At 43.8% G+C, this 18,688-nt stretch overlaps 1 protein-coding gene across 3 annotated transcripts in view; it reads left to right on the forward strand.

Moving 5' to 3' along the window:
* LOC146190932 (uncharacterized) overlaps nucleotides 1-18,688 on the forward strand; it is an 86,820-nt gene that overhangs the window by 24,498 nt on the left and 43,634 nt on the right. Inside the window, exon 3 of one of the 3 annotated variants that reach the window (XR_014706588.1) lies at nucleotides 7,070-7,216. The exons of 1 other annotated variant lie outside the window; for it this stretch is intronic. Coding sequence is in view for 1 of the 2 variants with exons in the window: in XM_084601333.1 (XP_084457459.1) it covers nucleotides 7,098-7,157 (60 nt within the window). In the remaining variant the exon portion in view is untranslated. The remainder of the gene's footprint in view (nucleotides 1-7,069; nucleotides 7,217-18,688) is intronic. One more of the 3 variants, XM_084601333.1, reaches the window with a different exon arrangement.

An 18,688-nucleotide genomic window follows, 5' to 3' on the forward strand; every position in this document is an offset into this window, starting at 1 on the left:
GTTGGTGAGGGCGAAGAGGTCATCATTTCGAAGAGACACGCCGAGGGAAGCCGCATTGGAGGAGGCCGGATTCATTTAGACCACCGGCCACCCGGAGTTCCTCAGAACTTCAGTCGAGTTGGGAAGTTAAACCTCATCAATCGACACAAATCAACTGCTGGTTCGTCAGATGGCAAACACCGGGATTTTTCTTTCTATTATATTTTTGAACCGATAGTAAAATGACAATCCCTAGAATCAGCTTACTGCGATAGCAAAAAAATTCTTCAAAATTCGAAGTAGAAATGTTTTAGGAAAGCAAGAACTTGTAAACCGAAACTGTGTTTCGAAAATGGGATGACGTCGGGACAGACCGCCTATGACGTCACAGATACTACCCCAAAACTTAGGCATGTTGTTAGGCTAAACTGGCGTCTGTTAACGACCGCTTGGGTCGTTATTTGTCTCAGGTGACAAAAATCGCGCTCAAACTTTGCGTTCTTCATCAAAAGCAAATAAATAATTGATAGCCGTGTGTCTAGTGGCGTCACACATGCACTTGAGGTTCCCGTACAAAAGTTCTCCTCAGAAAACTTGAAAATTTTAAATTCTATTTTGCTGCTTCAAAACTCCTCCTCGTAGTGAAATTCGGCACAATGGACAAGGAACCTAAGAGAGAGGTACGCATTCTGAAAATGTCAGTAAAATCTGAAGAGGTAGACAAGCGCTGGAGGTAGACTTTTACGTGAACTGGCATCGCACGGCTAACGGGCGCATCCATCGAAACGTAGACTTACCGAGATGGTTCTGGTGACACAATATTAGGTAATCCGTATTCATTTAATTTACCAGTCGTTTACACCTACAGATCAAGGACAAATAATTGTTTCCGTTGGCTGGGTACTGTCAGTTACATTGGTAGGTCACAGGTCGGAAAAGCACAACTCTTTTTGAAAATCACTTAGCAGTGTGTTCACATATAGGGGGTATTCACATGACGTCACAGCTTACGTCAGTATGCAGCCGACGCCATCTTTGCGTCCTGTTTTGACTAGTACTAGTACGGGGCGGCGGTTAGGTTAGCTGTTCGTGCGCGTTCGTTTGCTCTGTCACGCTGCCTCATGCCAGCACCGTTGTTATGAAAACTCAATCGGTATCATGAGTGACAGTTCGATTTATCAGCAAAGTGGGCGCGATGCGGACAGAGACCTGTACGAAACAAAACTTTGGTACCAACCCGTGTGCAGTCGATATGCGCAACTGCACGGTAAACGTCGGCCTGTGCCCACGCATAAATATGTTCGACATTCATGAATTTCTTGTCCTACAGACGAGCTTCATCACAAGAAACCAATCGCAAGTCTACTGGCCACTCGAAGAACGCAACTACGTTACAAGCGGCTGGGTTGAGCAGCGGTTGAAGCAGACGAACTCGCTTTTTGTGCAATTACGTGCGTGCCGTCCAACGTTTATACCAACTAAACCGCTGAGTTTTTGTAGCTGATATTCTGCATAGAAATGACATTTAGTAGTCAGTATCTTTTATACAAAACTTGTTTGGTGTGCTTGCCTCTATCGATCAGAAGAAGTCGGATGTTTGCATCGTGTGTGGCGGTAAGGAAGCAAAAGAAACCGCTGCCGCACGCCACAGCGGCAACAGCGATGACACCGGTAGCGCCACCTCGTTGCCTTGCGGGCTCGAAATAACTTTTTTGCAACAAAACTCTTGAAATACAGCGCAGTTTTGGCCAAACTAAACTTGATTTGTTATTAGAGATAAATAAGTTTATAAAGTTCTTCAAACCTTCTGCAAAACAACTCTGCCCTCCTACGTTCCTGCGCCGAATCTGCATGTAGTCTGCTTTGATTAGCAGCCGACACAGACGATGCGAACATCATCGAATGAGGCAAGTACGGCAAACAAAAAGTTTAGCGAGTCCTCTTTGAAGGATCTTATTGCAACAAAACACGAGGAGGTGTTGGCGGCGCGCTGAATGCATGCGCATGACTGCAAGAGATACAGCCGCGCTGCTCTTTTACCGGGAATGCGTCTTCCGAGTGCATGAAGAACAGTCTTGCACAGATAGTGACAAGAGCTGGCTGCTAGGGCACATCCGGAAGATTCCAGTCCAGCCTATTTTGACATACATTTCTCATATTCCATGATAATTGTGCGGTTGTGGCGTGCCAGCCATATGTGGCGTCGCATCTTGGGGAAGTGTCTCGTTCGGGCAGAGTTGTTCGTGTGTACTTCCCGGAACCAGAAAATGCCAAGGTCTTTCGCGCAGCTCTTCAGTTTCCGTCGTTTACACTGTGCACGCGTCTATTACAGTCTACGATAGCTCAATAAACAACATACAGCTGCGGGTGCCACTGCTTGTAGAACCGCACGACAGCGCTTGATACGTACGTTCGCCCTGTTCGTTCCGTGGACGCAAAAATGGCCAACTGCGCCTCAATTACCCACAATGCACCGCGCACAGCGCGTCAGTGAATACCCCCTATAATCAATATGGGCATCACGGATGCAAAGCTTAGGCGCGGAATTGCGTTTTCGGTAGCAGATAATGTTGGCTAGAGAGTGGAACTAAACAACTTATGGTCAGTAATGTTGCAACAGTTTTCAAATCACCTAATGATTTTTACGCTCAACGATTTCTGTAACACTTAAAATTAAGCGTTTATTCACTCCTCCAGAGCACTGTTACAGGAACTATTAATGAAATCAGTCGAGGCTGTTTTGTCACTAAGAGCACGTGTAAAATGAAGTAGATGAAGGTATCTGTGGGTGTCTTTATTGACTCTGACGGAAGATAGAAATCGCTGTTTTCAACATTATGTGGACATGGAAGAAAAAAAAAAAATAGAATCACTTACCGGAACTAGCTTGAGGAATACCCTTTATTACTCGCATACAGATGTTCTCAGCCATCGTCTTGTGTAGCGTAAAACCACGGAATAAGATAGCAAAACCGACCAATAAAAAGCCTTCTGTATCCCAAAAGCTAGTGTCCCAATCTTACCATCTGTCACTTGTACATGAAATGTCTTTGGCCCTAATGGCACTTGCGTTTCCATCACATGTATTGCGGTTTTAGACTCTCCGTAATGGTGGTGAATCCACCTATCATCACTCCTGACAGTCCGAGAATAGAAGTCTAAGGAATTTGAAGAGAAGCATTATTTAGGCATCTCATTCAGATTTCACAATGTATTCGCCTGGCTGGTGCTCGCTCGCTGCAGCTGAAATAAAAAGAAATAACTAGAGTTTAACTGCTTAAACAGATTAATATGTGCGAAAGCACTGTTCGACACGATTTTGCTTAATGGTCTAAGCATACAGAGATTGCTGCGGACTTTGGCGAGGGATCAAACGTCTTTAACATTTGCAAATAAGGGTTTACAATTGGAGCTGAAAAATTCCAGGACACGAGGAAAGAAAATTTGGCTTACAAGCGCCTCATTCTTTGGCGATCTCCTGATTTCAGTAGCTTATGCCACAACATGAGAGTCCGCCTTTTACATCATTAAGTGTAGTCTCTGGACACCAGAGGATAACCGAGGTATTGGCTTCGAGTCGAGATTACCGAAAACTATCCTCTAACTTGACTAGCAGAGGATGCAAAACGTGCAGCGAAATAGTATGGGGCCTTCCTGAAAACACACACACACACACACACACACACACACACACACACACACACACACACACACACACACACACACACACACACACACACACACACACACACACACACACACACACACACACACACACACACACACACACACACACACACACACACACACACACACACACACACACACACACACACACACACACACACGCACGCACGCACGCACGCACGCACACGCACACACAGGGAGAAACGGTTGCGTCACAAGGTTCATGCGAAATCACGGGGTATTTTTGGTATCACTTCTTGCTTTCGCTTTTACCCAAGCTACACATGAGGAGAAGTGGACTTTCGCCTTATGCCGCATCCAACGTTCACAGATAGGGTCAGTCGACGAAGAGCGTTGGCGAACCGGTACAGAACCGGTGCGGAAGGCACCCCAACAATCGGCTGTCTGGCGGGATAATTACGGTCACGTTAGGATTGAGGTGGCTCGTTAGACTGGGCTCAGCAGTGTCTTCTCTACCTCCTTGCATAAGGCGTGTCTGCCGGTGGGGACTAGCATGCATACAGACATGTATTTAAGGAATAGATAATGTGGTTTTAGGTTTGACCTCTTTCAAATTGCTGGAAGAGGTTGGCTTAGTAACATTTCAACTAATTTCAACGTGGTACCGTCGAAAACAGCGTTTTCCAGATTGATCTTTTGAAAACTTTAACTGAACGAGGACGTGCAGAGTCAGTAGGCGGCATTCTTATTCAGAGCGTTGGGTTCTGCCACTGCCATCCTGACCCATCAGATGAGTTTCCGCTTATCTAATTAGTCCCCCCTGGACAGCTGCCTACCAATGCTCGAACAATGTATGTGATGTATTTATATTTTGTGGTTTTCCACTACAAACCCACGAGATTACCACAGCAGGGGCATGTATTACGGTATAGATTATTGGAATGAAACTGTGTGTGAACACATTCGGAGATGTGTCCATCCAGATTTATTTATTTATTTAGACTAACTACATCGTAGGCGTATGATCATAGGTGGTCGCACAAGGAAATACACCAGTGAACCCGAGAACATGCAAGCAGTGAAAAACAGTAAAGGACAAACAGTCTTACAAACTGCAATGTAACTTTCTTTAAAAATAACGAAACACGGTAACTTGTTGCGATAACAGAACAAGAAAGTGAACACACAAAATACCGAAATAAATAAAATACCATTCACTGACTAAAGCTCAATTGAATTCTCGGCACTACACGCAGCTATTATTTCATTAGAGAGCTCATTCTAATCGTTAATCATGCTAGGAAGTTTGATATGCTTTGAACTTATTAGCGTGGTCATTCCGAGATTAGACATAATGTGGCTCCTTAATAAACACTGATTTGTTAATACAAATTTTATTTTTATATATATTGTGAAGAAAGTTTAGGCTTAGGATTTTTGTATGAAGAGAGTTTTCTATCCCTACCCTTCCCTTATACCGGACCCCCTGACGGTGTAATGATTGCTTCCTGTTATAAAGCGTGCTGCGGATTTCAGCGTCTGTTATTTTTTATCTATTACGTTTTTGTGCACGTATACCAGGTTACGCTTGCATATTCTATTATAAGTATAGCGCTATTCAGATACAAATTAGTTTTTAGTGAAGAAGGAGAATGCTTAAAGGTTTGTTCGAGAAAAATGAACGAGACGCTAAGCTTTCGCGGTAATGTAACATGATTGGACCAGTCAAATGTATCAGGAAGCATAATTCCAAGGTATCTGACTTGCTCTGTGGTATTAAGTGCAATATTATGTATGGTATATGAAGTGGGGAACATTTTCTTTATGAGCTGCACATGATAACATTTTCCGGTATTCAGAGTCATCTGCCCCAGGTTGCACCAGATAGACAATGTTTTGTAAGTCGCCTGCAGAAAAAAAACATACCGGCATTGTATTTTACTAGAAGATACACGATAAAATGTCAGCATACAGTGTAATAGTAGATTTGGAGCCTACTACTGAATCATTTACATAAGCCAGAAATAAAAGCGGCAAAAGCATAGAACCATTGGGCACTTGCGATAGTACATGCAGTGCGTGCAGTCGATGTCACCCTGTTTAGAACAACCTGTTGTTTGCGCAATTATAAGCTATCTTTTCTCTGGCTGAGAAAATTTTCCGGAATGCCAAGGAATGGTGATTTGATGGAATGATGTTCGAAATGAATGATTTTTGATGGCGGCGAACGGTCATGCGCCCGTGTCCTGTACCATGCCAGTGCACGCTAAAGAACCCCAAGTGGCCGAGATTTACGGAGCTCAATACTACGGCGTCTCATAGCCTGAGTCGTTTTGGGAGGTTAAACACCCCAAACCAAACCAACATATTGTTCACAGGAAATCGGTCACGTCATACATCATCTGGCATGCTGCTCACCCCCAAGAAGTATGGTTTCATGTAATAGGACTGATCTTGAAAGGTTGATAATTAATTTGACTGTGTTTGTATTAAGCGGTCTGCAGAAAAATCGTATTATGAAGGCATTTCCAGTTGAAAACATTGTCCTGCACTACAATGACTCCAACGTGCCATATCAGCGGTGAAATTTCAATTCTGCCGGGAACGAGAACACCCCCTCCGCGCGCATGTCGCTCTTTCACGATGGAAAATAATGGGATGAAAATGGAAGAAAGCTCGCAATCTGCAATGTCTGAGTCTAGCCAAGGTTTGCTGACGATAACTATGTCGGGCTTTGATATCGACAAAATGGCTGTTTAGGCAGTTTGCGACCATATGAGCTGTTGAGTTATATCTGTAATAATTTGCGAAGAAGGTTGCTTTAGTTGTTTTTGGGTACATTTTCGAACAGAACCACTAGAGCTGTCAAAAATATGCTTTCCACCCATCACCAGCTCGTTTTATCTAAGAGTGTACCTTCCTTTCCACGGCATATTCTCGCAGGTGATTTCGTGTCTAATGGACATGTTTAAAATAGCGTTTGCTTAAAGCAAAGCCACATTTGACTCGAAGCAAAGTTGCACACGGTGACACCTCGTTTTCCCGCGATCATTGCTGCGCAACCGATGCATCCAATGTTGGTGCTGTGTAGCTCAATGCAATGGGCATTTTGCTGCCAAGCTCCCTCGAGCACCCATGAAACTATTTTTGTTTCTTTGGACTTTGCCAGGCATAGCCAAATGAAGCTACCGCATCTAACCAGATTTAAAACAAGGCTCCCCCGTTTCACATACGGCTGGTGGCGGAACGTCACGGCTACAGCGCCTTACGGCTAGTCGAGCTTAGATGCTGTGCACAAGACCTTTCACCTTTGACTTTCGACTTTGATATTATACCTTCACCTTTTCCTTGTCTTCCTGAAGTATAACATAAGGTTTGACTTTGGCTAAATCTTGAATGTCGTTGTGATGCTCACGGCGATCTCCTGGCTTACCCTTCACAGTGAAACTACCGCTTGCTTCACATTGCAGCGCCGTGGAGCGCTGCAAGTGCCTGAAACAGCTGCAGAAACAGGAGCCTTAAGTGTGTAGTCCTCATGTCATCGCCGGAACCACAAGGAATGGCTTCTTCCATTGGGAGGCTTTGATAGGTAGGCAGCAATATTTGTCTATTTAGTCTGAAAGTGAAAGTGAAGTGGTCACTAGAAAATTTGTCGGTGTAGTTATCTTCTCAACGTTGTTGGTGCATTGAGGGAAACTTTACGATCGTGCCTGACAGGCAGTAGCTGGCAGATGGCACTGGTTGGTTCACGGGCTGTGACAAATCACGCGACTGTAGAAATGATCGAGTTGGCAGGAGCTGCCGAATTGAGTTGCCACTTTCAGTGGGAGGTGGAAATAGGAACTGAGCCCAAGTAGTCTCTTGGACCCTGAGTAAGACGCACTACCCGTTAACCACACTCTCACAGGAATCGATCTAAAGACTGCTCTTACGTCTGGGCTTGATAGTTTTGAGCACAGCGGGGTAGATTACGACTGTGTGCTGTTCACTAAGTGCGAGAAAACACAGCCAAGTTTGAGGGACTTGTCGTAAAGCCAGTCGCAACATGCATGCACGTTAAAATTGATCGGCGAAAGGCGCTGCAGACAATTGCCAATAACGCGATCCCGTCACACCGTTATGCAGGATACTTGAGCGTCCTGCATAATTTTTTCTTGCCCAGACACGCTAAATGCATGTCGAAAAGCTGCTGCAGGTGTATGCGTTAGACTGGAACTCAAGGAAGTATAAACTGCTAACAAATTATATTGTTTGAAGTGAAATAGCTGTTGCGCGACCAATAATTTCAGAGCTGTTTTGTCTTGACACATGCCAAAAGCTTGAAGGTATTGTACTAGAAAGAAGGTTTATTTACCAAAGTAGAAAAAAAAGGATAGGAAGGATACTTTATTCTTTGAAATTCATTTCCTCAGTTTTGACTGAACAAATTGTACACTGAATGTGCACTCGCCTTCATTTTCTAATTGATGAAATCTATTGCGTGCAAACTTTAATTCCTTCCCGGACGTAAGCGAGGTGACCAGAATACATTTCTTATGAAGACAGGTATTAACGTTAAATTCAAATTATTATAATAATAGCAACCAGGAGGCAAACTTACTGAAAATGAAGAGTTCTACGGTATGCAAATGGAGCGAACAGCCACTGACACCAAGGAACGCGTAGTATTGTTTTTAAATGGGATAGCGTTAAGGGCCCTGTGTCGCAGGAAAGCTGATGTCGGCGTTGTGTTTCTAGCGCGAAAGTAAAAAAAAAAAAAATAAATAAAAAAAACTAGCTAAATAGTTTCGCGGAAATACGAGACATAGTTTTTTTTTGTTGCTAAGTGTACACAAATACAAAATATACAGCACATATATATTTACAAGTTCGGCAGGACGCTTGCAGGCCATTAAAAAAATGGAGCCTTTTCATTTATGATAGGTTCCTAAACACCAACACTGTTTCAATACCACAGTCTTCATCTATCAAAACATCTTAAATTTTTACACTACTCAAAATTTTCACTACTCGCAACAAAGTATTCATACACAGATCTCGCTCCAGTGTCACAATGTCCATAATTAATAGCACTGAGCCATACAGAGTGCAGTTCGAACAAGAATATGACATCGTATGGTATTGCATGGTTCTTTTGTTCAGTACATGCTGTCCAACGCCTTACCAGATTTACTCGTCTCACCAAGTGAAGGAGGTCGTTATGATGTGTCGCGCTATCTCCGAGAGGTGGTAGTCGCTTATTGTTTTCTTGCCACGCGTTTCAATCGGGAGTATTTACACAGAAAAAGTGCCTAACGCAGGACCTCTTGGAGATGGTTTTGCCAGTCCCCATATACCGACAAATTTTCAAAGACCACCACCATCATCATCATCATCACCATCAGCCTTACTACACCCACTGCAGGGCGAAGGCCTCTCCCATATTTCTCCAATTAACCCGGTCCTGCGCTAGCTGCATCCACTTGACCCCTGCGAACTTCCTAACCTTATCCGCCCACCTAACTTTCTGCTGCCCCCTGCTACGGTTTCCTTCCCTTGGAATCCAGTTTGTTACCCTCAGCGACCATCAGTTATCCTCTCTTCACACTACATGTCCTGTCCATGCACATTTCTTCTTCTTGATTTCCACTCGATACAGCTGGTCAAGATGTGTTGAAGAGGATGAGAAAGATGTGGGTCATGCCTGAAGCCAAGACATTCTTCCATCTACACACTGGCACCCTACCTGTAAAACTTGGTCATATCAATAAGGAGTTTATGTGCCCTGGGGGTCAAATTGTATCGTGTGTAACAAATCAGAAACAATTGAACACATGTGCATAGATTGCATTAACGCTATCGTTTTTTTTTTTTTTGGGGGGGGGGGGGGCAGTGTTACAGCGTACCACCAAGAAGCTTCCTATTATACCGCAAGGTATACGGTTCTTGCCCGTCCGCCACAGAACCACCTCTCTTTTCTCCGAATAAAGGTGGACCTAATGCTTTCATTGACTCATGACTGTCAGCTAATGTTTAGGCATGCCACTAGAAAAAACCTATTTGCAGAAGTAAGTTAAGGGGGTAAAAAAGAATATTTCCACTCTGCTTAACGATGCTTAACTTAAGAATTCGCACTTTTCTTTGGGCAGTTGTTCTGCGAATTTTTAAATGAGTGTGCCGAGGTATGGCTCCTAGCTTAACGGAAAGAAGGAAGGCTAGAGTGTAGTCTGGTCATAATGTAGCAGAAAGATGTAACTTAAAAGAACTACTCTCGTTTGAGTGAGTTGGCTAATTTCTTTCAAAGTACGTACTCGCGAAGAGGACGCAATAATAGGCGAATTAGCAGACATACTTGTGCAGAATGCACCTTTAAGCTGATTTTCGACGTAACAGCGTTTAGGGCCCGGTCTAGTGGCAAATGCACTTCTGATATCGGCCTTTGTGGCGTTAGTATTGATGGAAAAATCCTGGTAGCTCGACAGGATCATGACTTACAATAGCATAACGTCACGAGGAAATTTCCAATACCAAGCAATCTTCACGTTAAGCGTGACGTTATAAGTGACATTAGAGTAACTAAAAGTTGACACATGTAATGCAACAGACACCACGCGTTTTTGCCCTCTTATGTTCCACAGTCGGTCATTGAGGCTCGTTCCAGTTTGTCCAATGTATGTTCAACTGCGATGAAATTAATGCACATGATATTCGAGCAAGGCATCTTAGGACTAGTAAGAATAGCGCCGCATATAGGATAAATATGTTACATTACCAGCAGCAAATTAATAATTTCATCGCCAGCCTTGTCTGCCAAGTAAGATGCCTGACTATTTGAATCAAATTGAAATGTACACTACTGGAGGTTCTACGCTTAATAGTGCTTGTGGATCTGTGAAAGGGCCACTTGAAACACGTTTGCTACCTCCTGAAATCTGATTGCTGGTGTCAGGGTTGGCTTCTTGACGATCTGTCTAAGGACCGCATTGGGCCATCAAAAGATGATCATCGCCTAACTGAGCACGAACTAGTACACGATCTAGTTACGGCCGCTACTCAAACTAGCTACCTGAGCGCTGCCGCATCGTCGCCAACCTGCCCACTGAATGAAGAAGCAACCCTCAAACTCTAGGTGCTGTTTTCGTTCTAGGAAACGTGTCTGTATCTTAGGTCGTCCGGAGGACTCGTTGAAGTGGTCCCGTGTTCAGCTTTGAACAAAATACCACTAGACCATCACTACTCGAACTAATAAGGACCACGGTCAGTAGCATTTTCGATGCAAATGAAGGTTGGTAATTGTACGAACTGCGGCTACAGGCCAGAGAGGAGGGACTCCACTACTATACGATAACCATATGCAGAATGAAGAAACCGTACTTCGGGCTGATAAGAAAAAGAGATTCGTCGTGATGCCTGAACAGTTTCTATAAAAAGAAGTATAAACAGGTTTTGAGCCAGAATTCTGAGGCTGGGAAGTTAAAATCCGAAATTCAGAAAGCGATCACTATTGGAGCCGTAACACAAACTCTCCTTTAAATAGATAAATAAATTGGACGCAGTTAGCTTGTCTTAAGAACCTAATGCAAAAGCCTTGCTCCTTCTCTCATGCCTCTTCTCTTCTATCTCTATCTTACCTGTATCATACCCTGAGTTGAGTCGCTTTGGGATGTTAAACCTCATAAATCAAACCATCTATCTTGTGTGTATATTCGTTCTAATTACATTTCTTTCTTTTCTTTGATTTCGTCGTCGGCGGCATCGGCATTTCAGGACTTCTCTGCTCGACTTTCGGGACCGAAGACTTACTCCTGATCCTACGGGACCTTTTATAAGGACTAGGCCTGATTAGCCGAACTGTGAAATAGTGTTGACGCCATAACCTATTTCGACGTCCTGAACGGACAAATTATTGCGACCTTAGAACCTATTCTGACGTCCCGCGGACACATCTCGGGGAATCTCGCAAACTCGTCTGGCGGACGGACACATTTTGCAAACGCGAAACTTTCACTATGAGCCTATAAAATCAAGGCTGCAAAATCGAAGACGTATTGCCTTGAAGTTTTCTTTTCAAGGAAATCCACAGACCTCAATGCCTACTGCGGACAATATAAACTGAGAGGAATACTTACTATAGCTGCTTACAGCAAAAATCAACAGTTTAATCACCTGCATTTTGAGCACCATTTCCTGTTAAGATGCTCTGGGGAAGCTAGCCTTCGAATGCTTCACCTCTTCCACCTCGGTGTTTCAATAGACCCCGCGTGGAATGAAAGAAATCCAAGCCAGAAAAAACAGTCTTTTTACTTACAAAGGCGCCTATACAAAGCGAAAAAAAAAGCAAAAAAAAAATATTGCTGCCCTTCTTCGCTCAGCACTTGCTAGAAGTATCTGCACGTTACGAAAAACAGCTTTGCAGACCGGATTATTACCTTGAGAGATCAGGTTAACCGTTTAACGTCATCTGCAGTGTCACAAGCAGTCTTCTGAAGGAGATAAATGAAACCAAGAACAATCTGAAGGTCGGAGTTCCAAGACAGAGCATGAAAGTACTTCTTTTTGGCCTTGACATTTCCATCAACTTAAAAACATATGCGAAATATATTTTTCGAAGGTGCTTTTCTGTGCGCCGAGCTGATTATCTAGCATATGCAAAATCGTGTGCTCGAAAGACCTGTGAGAAAGAGCCCGAAAAACGGCGCGCACTGCGTGCCACCAACATTGTTGCACAGCATTCCTCTTATGTGCGATTGCTTATACATTACACTAACGGGAAAGAAAGTCAATGACATTCAGCGCTAACATGAGAGAATGATACAAAAATTACAAGGGTTCAACACTGGTGAACCAAATATTGAGCGAAAGCATTAGCTGCGGGTGACCGAGCGTTCTTCTTCTTCTCTTCTTCTTCTTCTTCAGCCCACATATAAAGCCCCGCTTTAACCAAGTTGTGTGAACGTGCCTTAGTGACCTATAGGGGTAACGTGAATGCCAAGGTCCTAGCAGGTTGATTCTGACATAACCGTCACATGTGAGACGAGAGACCCAATTTGGCAGCTCCTGTCGACCGCTTGAGTTGATAGCCCAGCTCTCACCATAGTTCACGTGGGGTGTGACGTCACAGTGTCACGTGGGTAAGTCGTGGCTACCGGCCGTGCTACGCTGAAGGCTCGAAACCTAGAGTGGTATTGCTTTCGCAATAAAATAACGAGGAAAGACGCCGCTCTCCAGTGCACATTCTGAGTGACAAATGTAACCTTCCGAGTAAACGTGAAGTGTGTCAGCGACACAATGCGGGAACGTTAGATGATTAAACATCAAGAAAAGATGTTGTATGCCAGTACATATTCTGCATAACAAATGGAAACTTTTGTGCAAGAGATGCAATACTTACATCTTCCGAAACATATCTTCAACAGAGTGAATAGTTGAAGATTTTCGTATAATTATATTTGGTAACAAATAAAATTGAGAGCACCGTGGAATCTACACTGCAGAAATGCGAAAGCTGGAGTTTAGGTGCTGCATACGGTGCATTACGTTTGATCTCATCATTATTATCAACTAAATGCACCGCCATTATCAATGCTACTGTCATACAGCTGTATAACGTCACAACACCTGTGGCGCTCCTGGCGGAGGGAGCGATAGTTAGACCGCCGTTCATGCGCACCGCCGTCTCTCACGGACGGCGCGAGTTGGTCGCCCAGCTTTGAGGGGTGACGTCATAACACCTGTGGCGCTCCTGGCGGAGAGAGCGGGAGTTAGGTCGCCGTTCATGCGCACCGCCGTCTCTCACGGACGGCGCGAGTTGGTCGTCCAGCTTTAAGGCATGACGTCACACAGAAATAATGCGAAAGGTCATTTCGTGTGCACCGCAATCGCACCGCAAAGGCTTGAAAGTGCAAGTAGTATTGCTTTCGCAATAATATGTTAACTCTCTGTATAGAGGTAGACTGCGGCATATGCTGCAGTTTTAGCTCTAAAGAATGTATCAGCCTTTTCCTTGAAAATAGCGCAACTAAAGACAAGGACGACACAGATGTTGACAGGACAGGGCCTGCAGTCCGGTCTACATCTATGTCGTCCTTGTCTTTATTTGCGCCATGTTTTCAAGAAATTGCTACCAACTAATTCAAACCAAGCATCTTTTGTATCAGCCTTCTTAAACGGACACGTGTAATTTGCTGTAATGTTAGGTTTGTGTTATGGTTGGCGCAGCTTTCGCTTTAGTTGCATTTAACTCTTCTTTGCCATGGCGTTTTTCAGCTTGTTGAATGGACTGTTTTTACTCTGCGCTCCAGATGTTGATCGCATTGAATATTTTTATTTCTTTTCGTTATACTTCTTGACACTACGTTTGATATGGTGGGTTTATCATGCTCAATTGACACTTGCTTCCTTTGCTGATGCCTCAAATATTTTAATGATGTTGCCCTTTTGCTTTGGGCAATGATAATTTAAATGTTTTCAATTCTGCCTTCCGATACTTGGCGGCAGAATGGTGGTTTAAGTCACGTTTTGCTAGTATTTTATAGTTTCTTCAATTCACTGACCTAATGTAGCTGCTTCCTAAGAAGTAAATTAGTAGCAATTGAGGTGTTATATTTTTATAATGTCGTACTATGTAACGTTGCTTTTGTAGGTCCCCATTACTTGCCGCTAATTATCCGGGTAAGTTCTATATTACTTCACTTACTGCAAATTGCTTTTTGTTTATTCAGTTCAGTTCAGTCGTTCAGTCGTGTCCGACTCTTCGTGACCCTATGGACCATGTCACGCCACGCTATCCGATCTCTCACTATCTTCCTAACATCACATAACTTCAATTGCAGCGCCTCGAGGATGCCATCTAGCCATCGCGTTCGCTGCCTACCCTTTCTCCGGCGACTCTCAACCTGTCCCAACATCAAATCTTTCTTCAGCGACTCCTCTTTTCTCATCAGATGACCAAAGTAGCTGAGCTTTAACTTTAGAATTTGACCCTCCAATGAGCAGTCAGGGTTTATGGTCGACAGTATTGACTGATTTGATCTTCTGGCCGTCCAAGGAACTCTCAAGAGTCTCCGCCAGCTCCACAATTCAAACCCGTCAATTTTTTCTGCGGTCAGCCTTCTTCACAGTCCAACTCTCGCATCCATACATCACAACTAGAAAGACCATAGCACGAGTTATACGGATCTTGGTTGGCAGACTAATGTCTCTACTTTTTACTAGGCGGTCAAGGCTAACCATGGCTCTTTTTCCCAGAAGCAGGCGTCTCCTAAATTCATGGCTGCAGTCTCCTTCCGGAGTAATCTTGAAGCCCAAGAAGAGAACATCTGTTGCAGCTTCCACTTCTTGTCCCTTGATGCTCCAGGTCTTGATAGGGCAAGACGCCATGATCTGTCTTTTTAATGTTCAGTTTAGGCCCAAATTTCTCACCCTCTTCTTGCGCACGCATTAGAAGTCTCTTGAGTTCCACTTCACTTTCTGCCATTAAAGTGGTATCATCCGCATATCTAAGGTTGTTGATAAGTTTTCCAGCAATCTTCCCTAGAGCTCAAGGCTCGTCCAGACCGGCCTTCCTCATGATGCACTTTGCATATAGGTTAAATAGGCAGGGCGACAGTGTGCAGCCTTGCCTCACTTCGTTCTCAATCGGAAACCAATCAGCAAGACCATGCCATATAGTTCTGATTGTGGCCTCTTGCCCTTCATACAGGTTCCTGAGGAAACAGATGAGGTGAATTGGAACGCCCATCTCTTGGAGAGCTTGCCACAATCTGCTATGATCTATGCAGTCAAACACTTTCGCATAATCAATAAAGCAGAAGTAGATGGGTTTTTGAACTCTCTTGCTTTTTCCATGATCCAGCGAAGGTTGGCAATTTGGTCTCTAGTTCCTCTGCCCTTGCGAAACCCAGCTTGCACGTGCGGAAGCTCCCGATCCACATACTGCTGCAGCCTACCTTGGAGGATTTTCAACATCACTTTGCTAGCATGCGAAATAAGCGCGATCGTGCGGTAGTTGGAACAATTTTTGGCACTGCCTTTCTTTGGAATGGGGATGTAAACTGACCTCCTCCAATCCTGTGGCCACTGCAGGGTTGTCAAAGTCTTTTGACACAATGTATGCAGAATGTTAACAGCGTCATGGTTGAGGTTTTGTAGCAACTCAGCTGGAATGCCATTAATTCCGCTAGCTTTGTACTTAGCAAGGCTGGCTAAGGCCCATTCAACTTCACTCTTCAGGATGCCCGGCTCGAGATCAGTTATCACAACCGTCATATGCTGGGTTTGCACATCCGGGTCCTTCTAGTACAGTTCTTTTGTGTATTCCTGCCACCTCATCTGTATCTCTGAGGCTTCAGTGAGGCCTTTGCTTCGTTTGTCCTTTATCACGCCCAGCTTAGCACAGAAGCTTCCTTTGATATCTTTGATTGTCCTACACAGAGCTCTTGTGTTCCTTAATTGGCTGTTGACCTCAACTGCTTAGCACAGTATGTTCAGAAAGGCATTTTTACCTCTTCTTGCTATTTTCTGAAAATCCGCATTGAGAACCTTGTATCTTTTTCTTCCCCCATAACTTTTGCCATCCTCCTTTCCTCAGCTATTTGCAAAGTCTCTTCAGATACACCAGTTTGCTTTCTTGCATTTCTTTTGCTTTAGAACTACCTTAGTAGCAACGTCTTGTATTATATCACGAACATCAGTCCAAATCTCTTCAGGCTCTCTGCCTTCTAGATCTAATTCTTGAAATCGATTCCTCACTTCCCCAGCATATTCTGATGGAATTTGATCCAGATAATACCTGAAAGGCCTTCTAGTTTTCTGCGTTTTCCTCAATCGAGGCTTAATTTTGGCAACAAGAAGCTGGTGATCGGTGCCACAATCTGCCCCAGGCCTTGTTTGCACTGGTTGTATAGCACTTCTCCATCTCTGCCGGCAAAGAATATAATCGAACTGATTCCTGTACAGACCGTCCGGTGAAGTCCATGTGTACAGGCGCCTCTTGTGCTGTTGAAAATAATATTCACTATGGTCAGGCTGTTGTCTTGACAAAACTCTACTAGTATCTGCCCAGCTTTATTTGGCTCACCAAGAACGAACTTGCCTGTAATTCCGGATATTTCTTCACTCACGGCCTTAGCATTCCAGTCTTCTATGAGGAAAACGACGTCTGATGATGGCGTGCGGTCTAAAAGGCATTGCAGGTCCGCATAAAATCGCTCAACGTCAGCTTCTTCAGCAGTGGTTGGTGCATGGACTTGGATAACTGTTATGTTGAAAGGGTGACCTTGGATCCGAAGTGAAATCATTCGGTCGTTTTTGAGGTTGTACCCTAGCACTGCTTTGCCCATTCTTCTGTTTACTATGAGAGCGACCCCATTCCTTCTATTGGATTCGTGCCCACAATAAAAGACATAATGGTTGCCGGAGTTAAATTCTCCCATTCCTGTCCACTTGAGCTCGCTGATACCCAAGATATTAATGTTCAATCTGTCCACATCTCGCTTGACGACATCCAGTTTACCCTGCGCATAGATCATACATTCCATGTTGCTATGTGATATATCTCCTTGCAACATCGGACTTTCCGGTCGCTTCCCGACACATCCACAACTGAGCGTCCTTTTGGCTTTAGCCCAGCCGCTTCATTCGTCCTGGAGCTTCTAGCAATCGCCCTTTGCAGGTTTCAAAAGATTCGAAGCCATAATAAAAGGAACCGAATAAACATTTTGCACTGTCGTAGCAGCTGCCGCTCGCTGTGGGAGATGCTGAATTTTTAAAAGTGCTGCGATAAATAATGAGGGCTCAAGAAATGCGCTTATTGCTATTGGCTGCATTGATTCTTTTCACTGAGTAAGTAAACCAATTTTGAAGGTTTCGCTCTTTCAACGGCACATGTTCGCACTAATATCGAAAAAACAACAATTCTTGCACTACAGGAGGCAGTTGACATTCCCGACTACCAAAAAGTGACTCAAAGGAATTCAGTGCAAATGCAGACTGTTCTCTGTACACCAGTAATAGAGAAAACCTCTAGCTTGGTTTCTAGATAATTGTACAAATTGGAACTTTCTATTCTACTGCAAGCATCGAGGAAATAGGAGCAATAGATGGTACCCGCTCTGGTGGCTCAATTCATTCCTGTTATATTTTTTATCGTCTTGTAGCAAATGTAACGTTACTACCAGTATACTTTTTTTTAACCGCTAATCTACAGCTCACCTAATGGTCTGGTCCGTAAATGCCTACATTTTAGGGATTCCTAAGAGACATGATACAAACAGTGCAAGCGTCATTAGGCAGCATTAATTTGTAATTTTCATTGCTGTTGCTCGCTATAGGGAAGGTTATCCCCCATCACTGACACCGCCCAGAAGTCTTGAGTGCCCCGAAGTTGTACATATGGTTTTTGTCCTTGGTATAGCCCAACTCATCGCGACAAGAAGTACCAACGATGTATCGTCTATTACTGGTTGGTAATTCTACAAGGCAATGCTCGTGTCATATCTCATATTTCTGAGACACGCACATGTGCCGATAACAAATCCACAAAAAACTGTGTCTGGTATGCTATAGTGTATGAGATGCTGCTGGAAAGTAGCACGAGCATGCGTGTGCAATTTATTCTGAGAAAAAAAAAAAATCTCCAATGGTGCGCATACTCTTGTAGCGCTTCAGCCAGAGCGTGAGATACATCTGTTATCCATTTTATTAGAAAATGGTTTCGCTTCTTGGTCAATGTATTGTCTTCTGAGCCTACTAAGCGTAAGATCCTTTTTGTAAAAGAAAGAGATAGAGGTGACGCTCGGCAAGAGAAAGGTCTGAATGTACTAGCAAGCAATTGACCACACTAACGAGTGAGGGGCACTTTTTCTAACTACTGTAATCCCCATTTGTCTGGTAACTGCTTAAATCCTATTTTATTTTGTCTTAGTTACTCCCCCCCTCCCTCCCGCCCAATCTTGCTCGTATTACATATAAATTTAATCTACTTCTTTTGTTACTTTCGTTCACATTCACTGTCTTAGTGTTAGTGTAGTAGTTAGAAATCTCCCCGACCAGGATATTTCCAGCCTGAAACACCAAGTCGATA

This window comes from Amblyomma maculatum, chromosome 4, assembly GCF_055883805.1.
Source record: "Amblyomma maculatum isolate TAMU_Amacu chromosome 4, ASM5588380v1, whole genome shotgun sequence".
NCBI lineage: Eukaryota > Metazoa > Arthropoda > Arachnida > Ixodida > Ixodidae > Amblyomma > Amblyomma maculatum.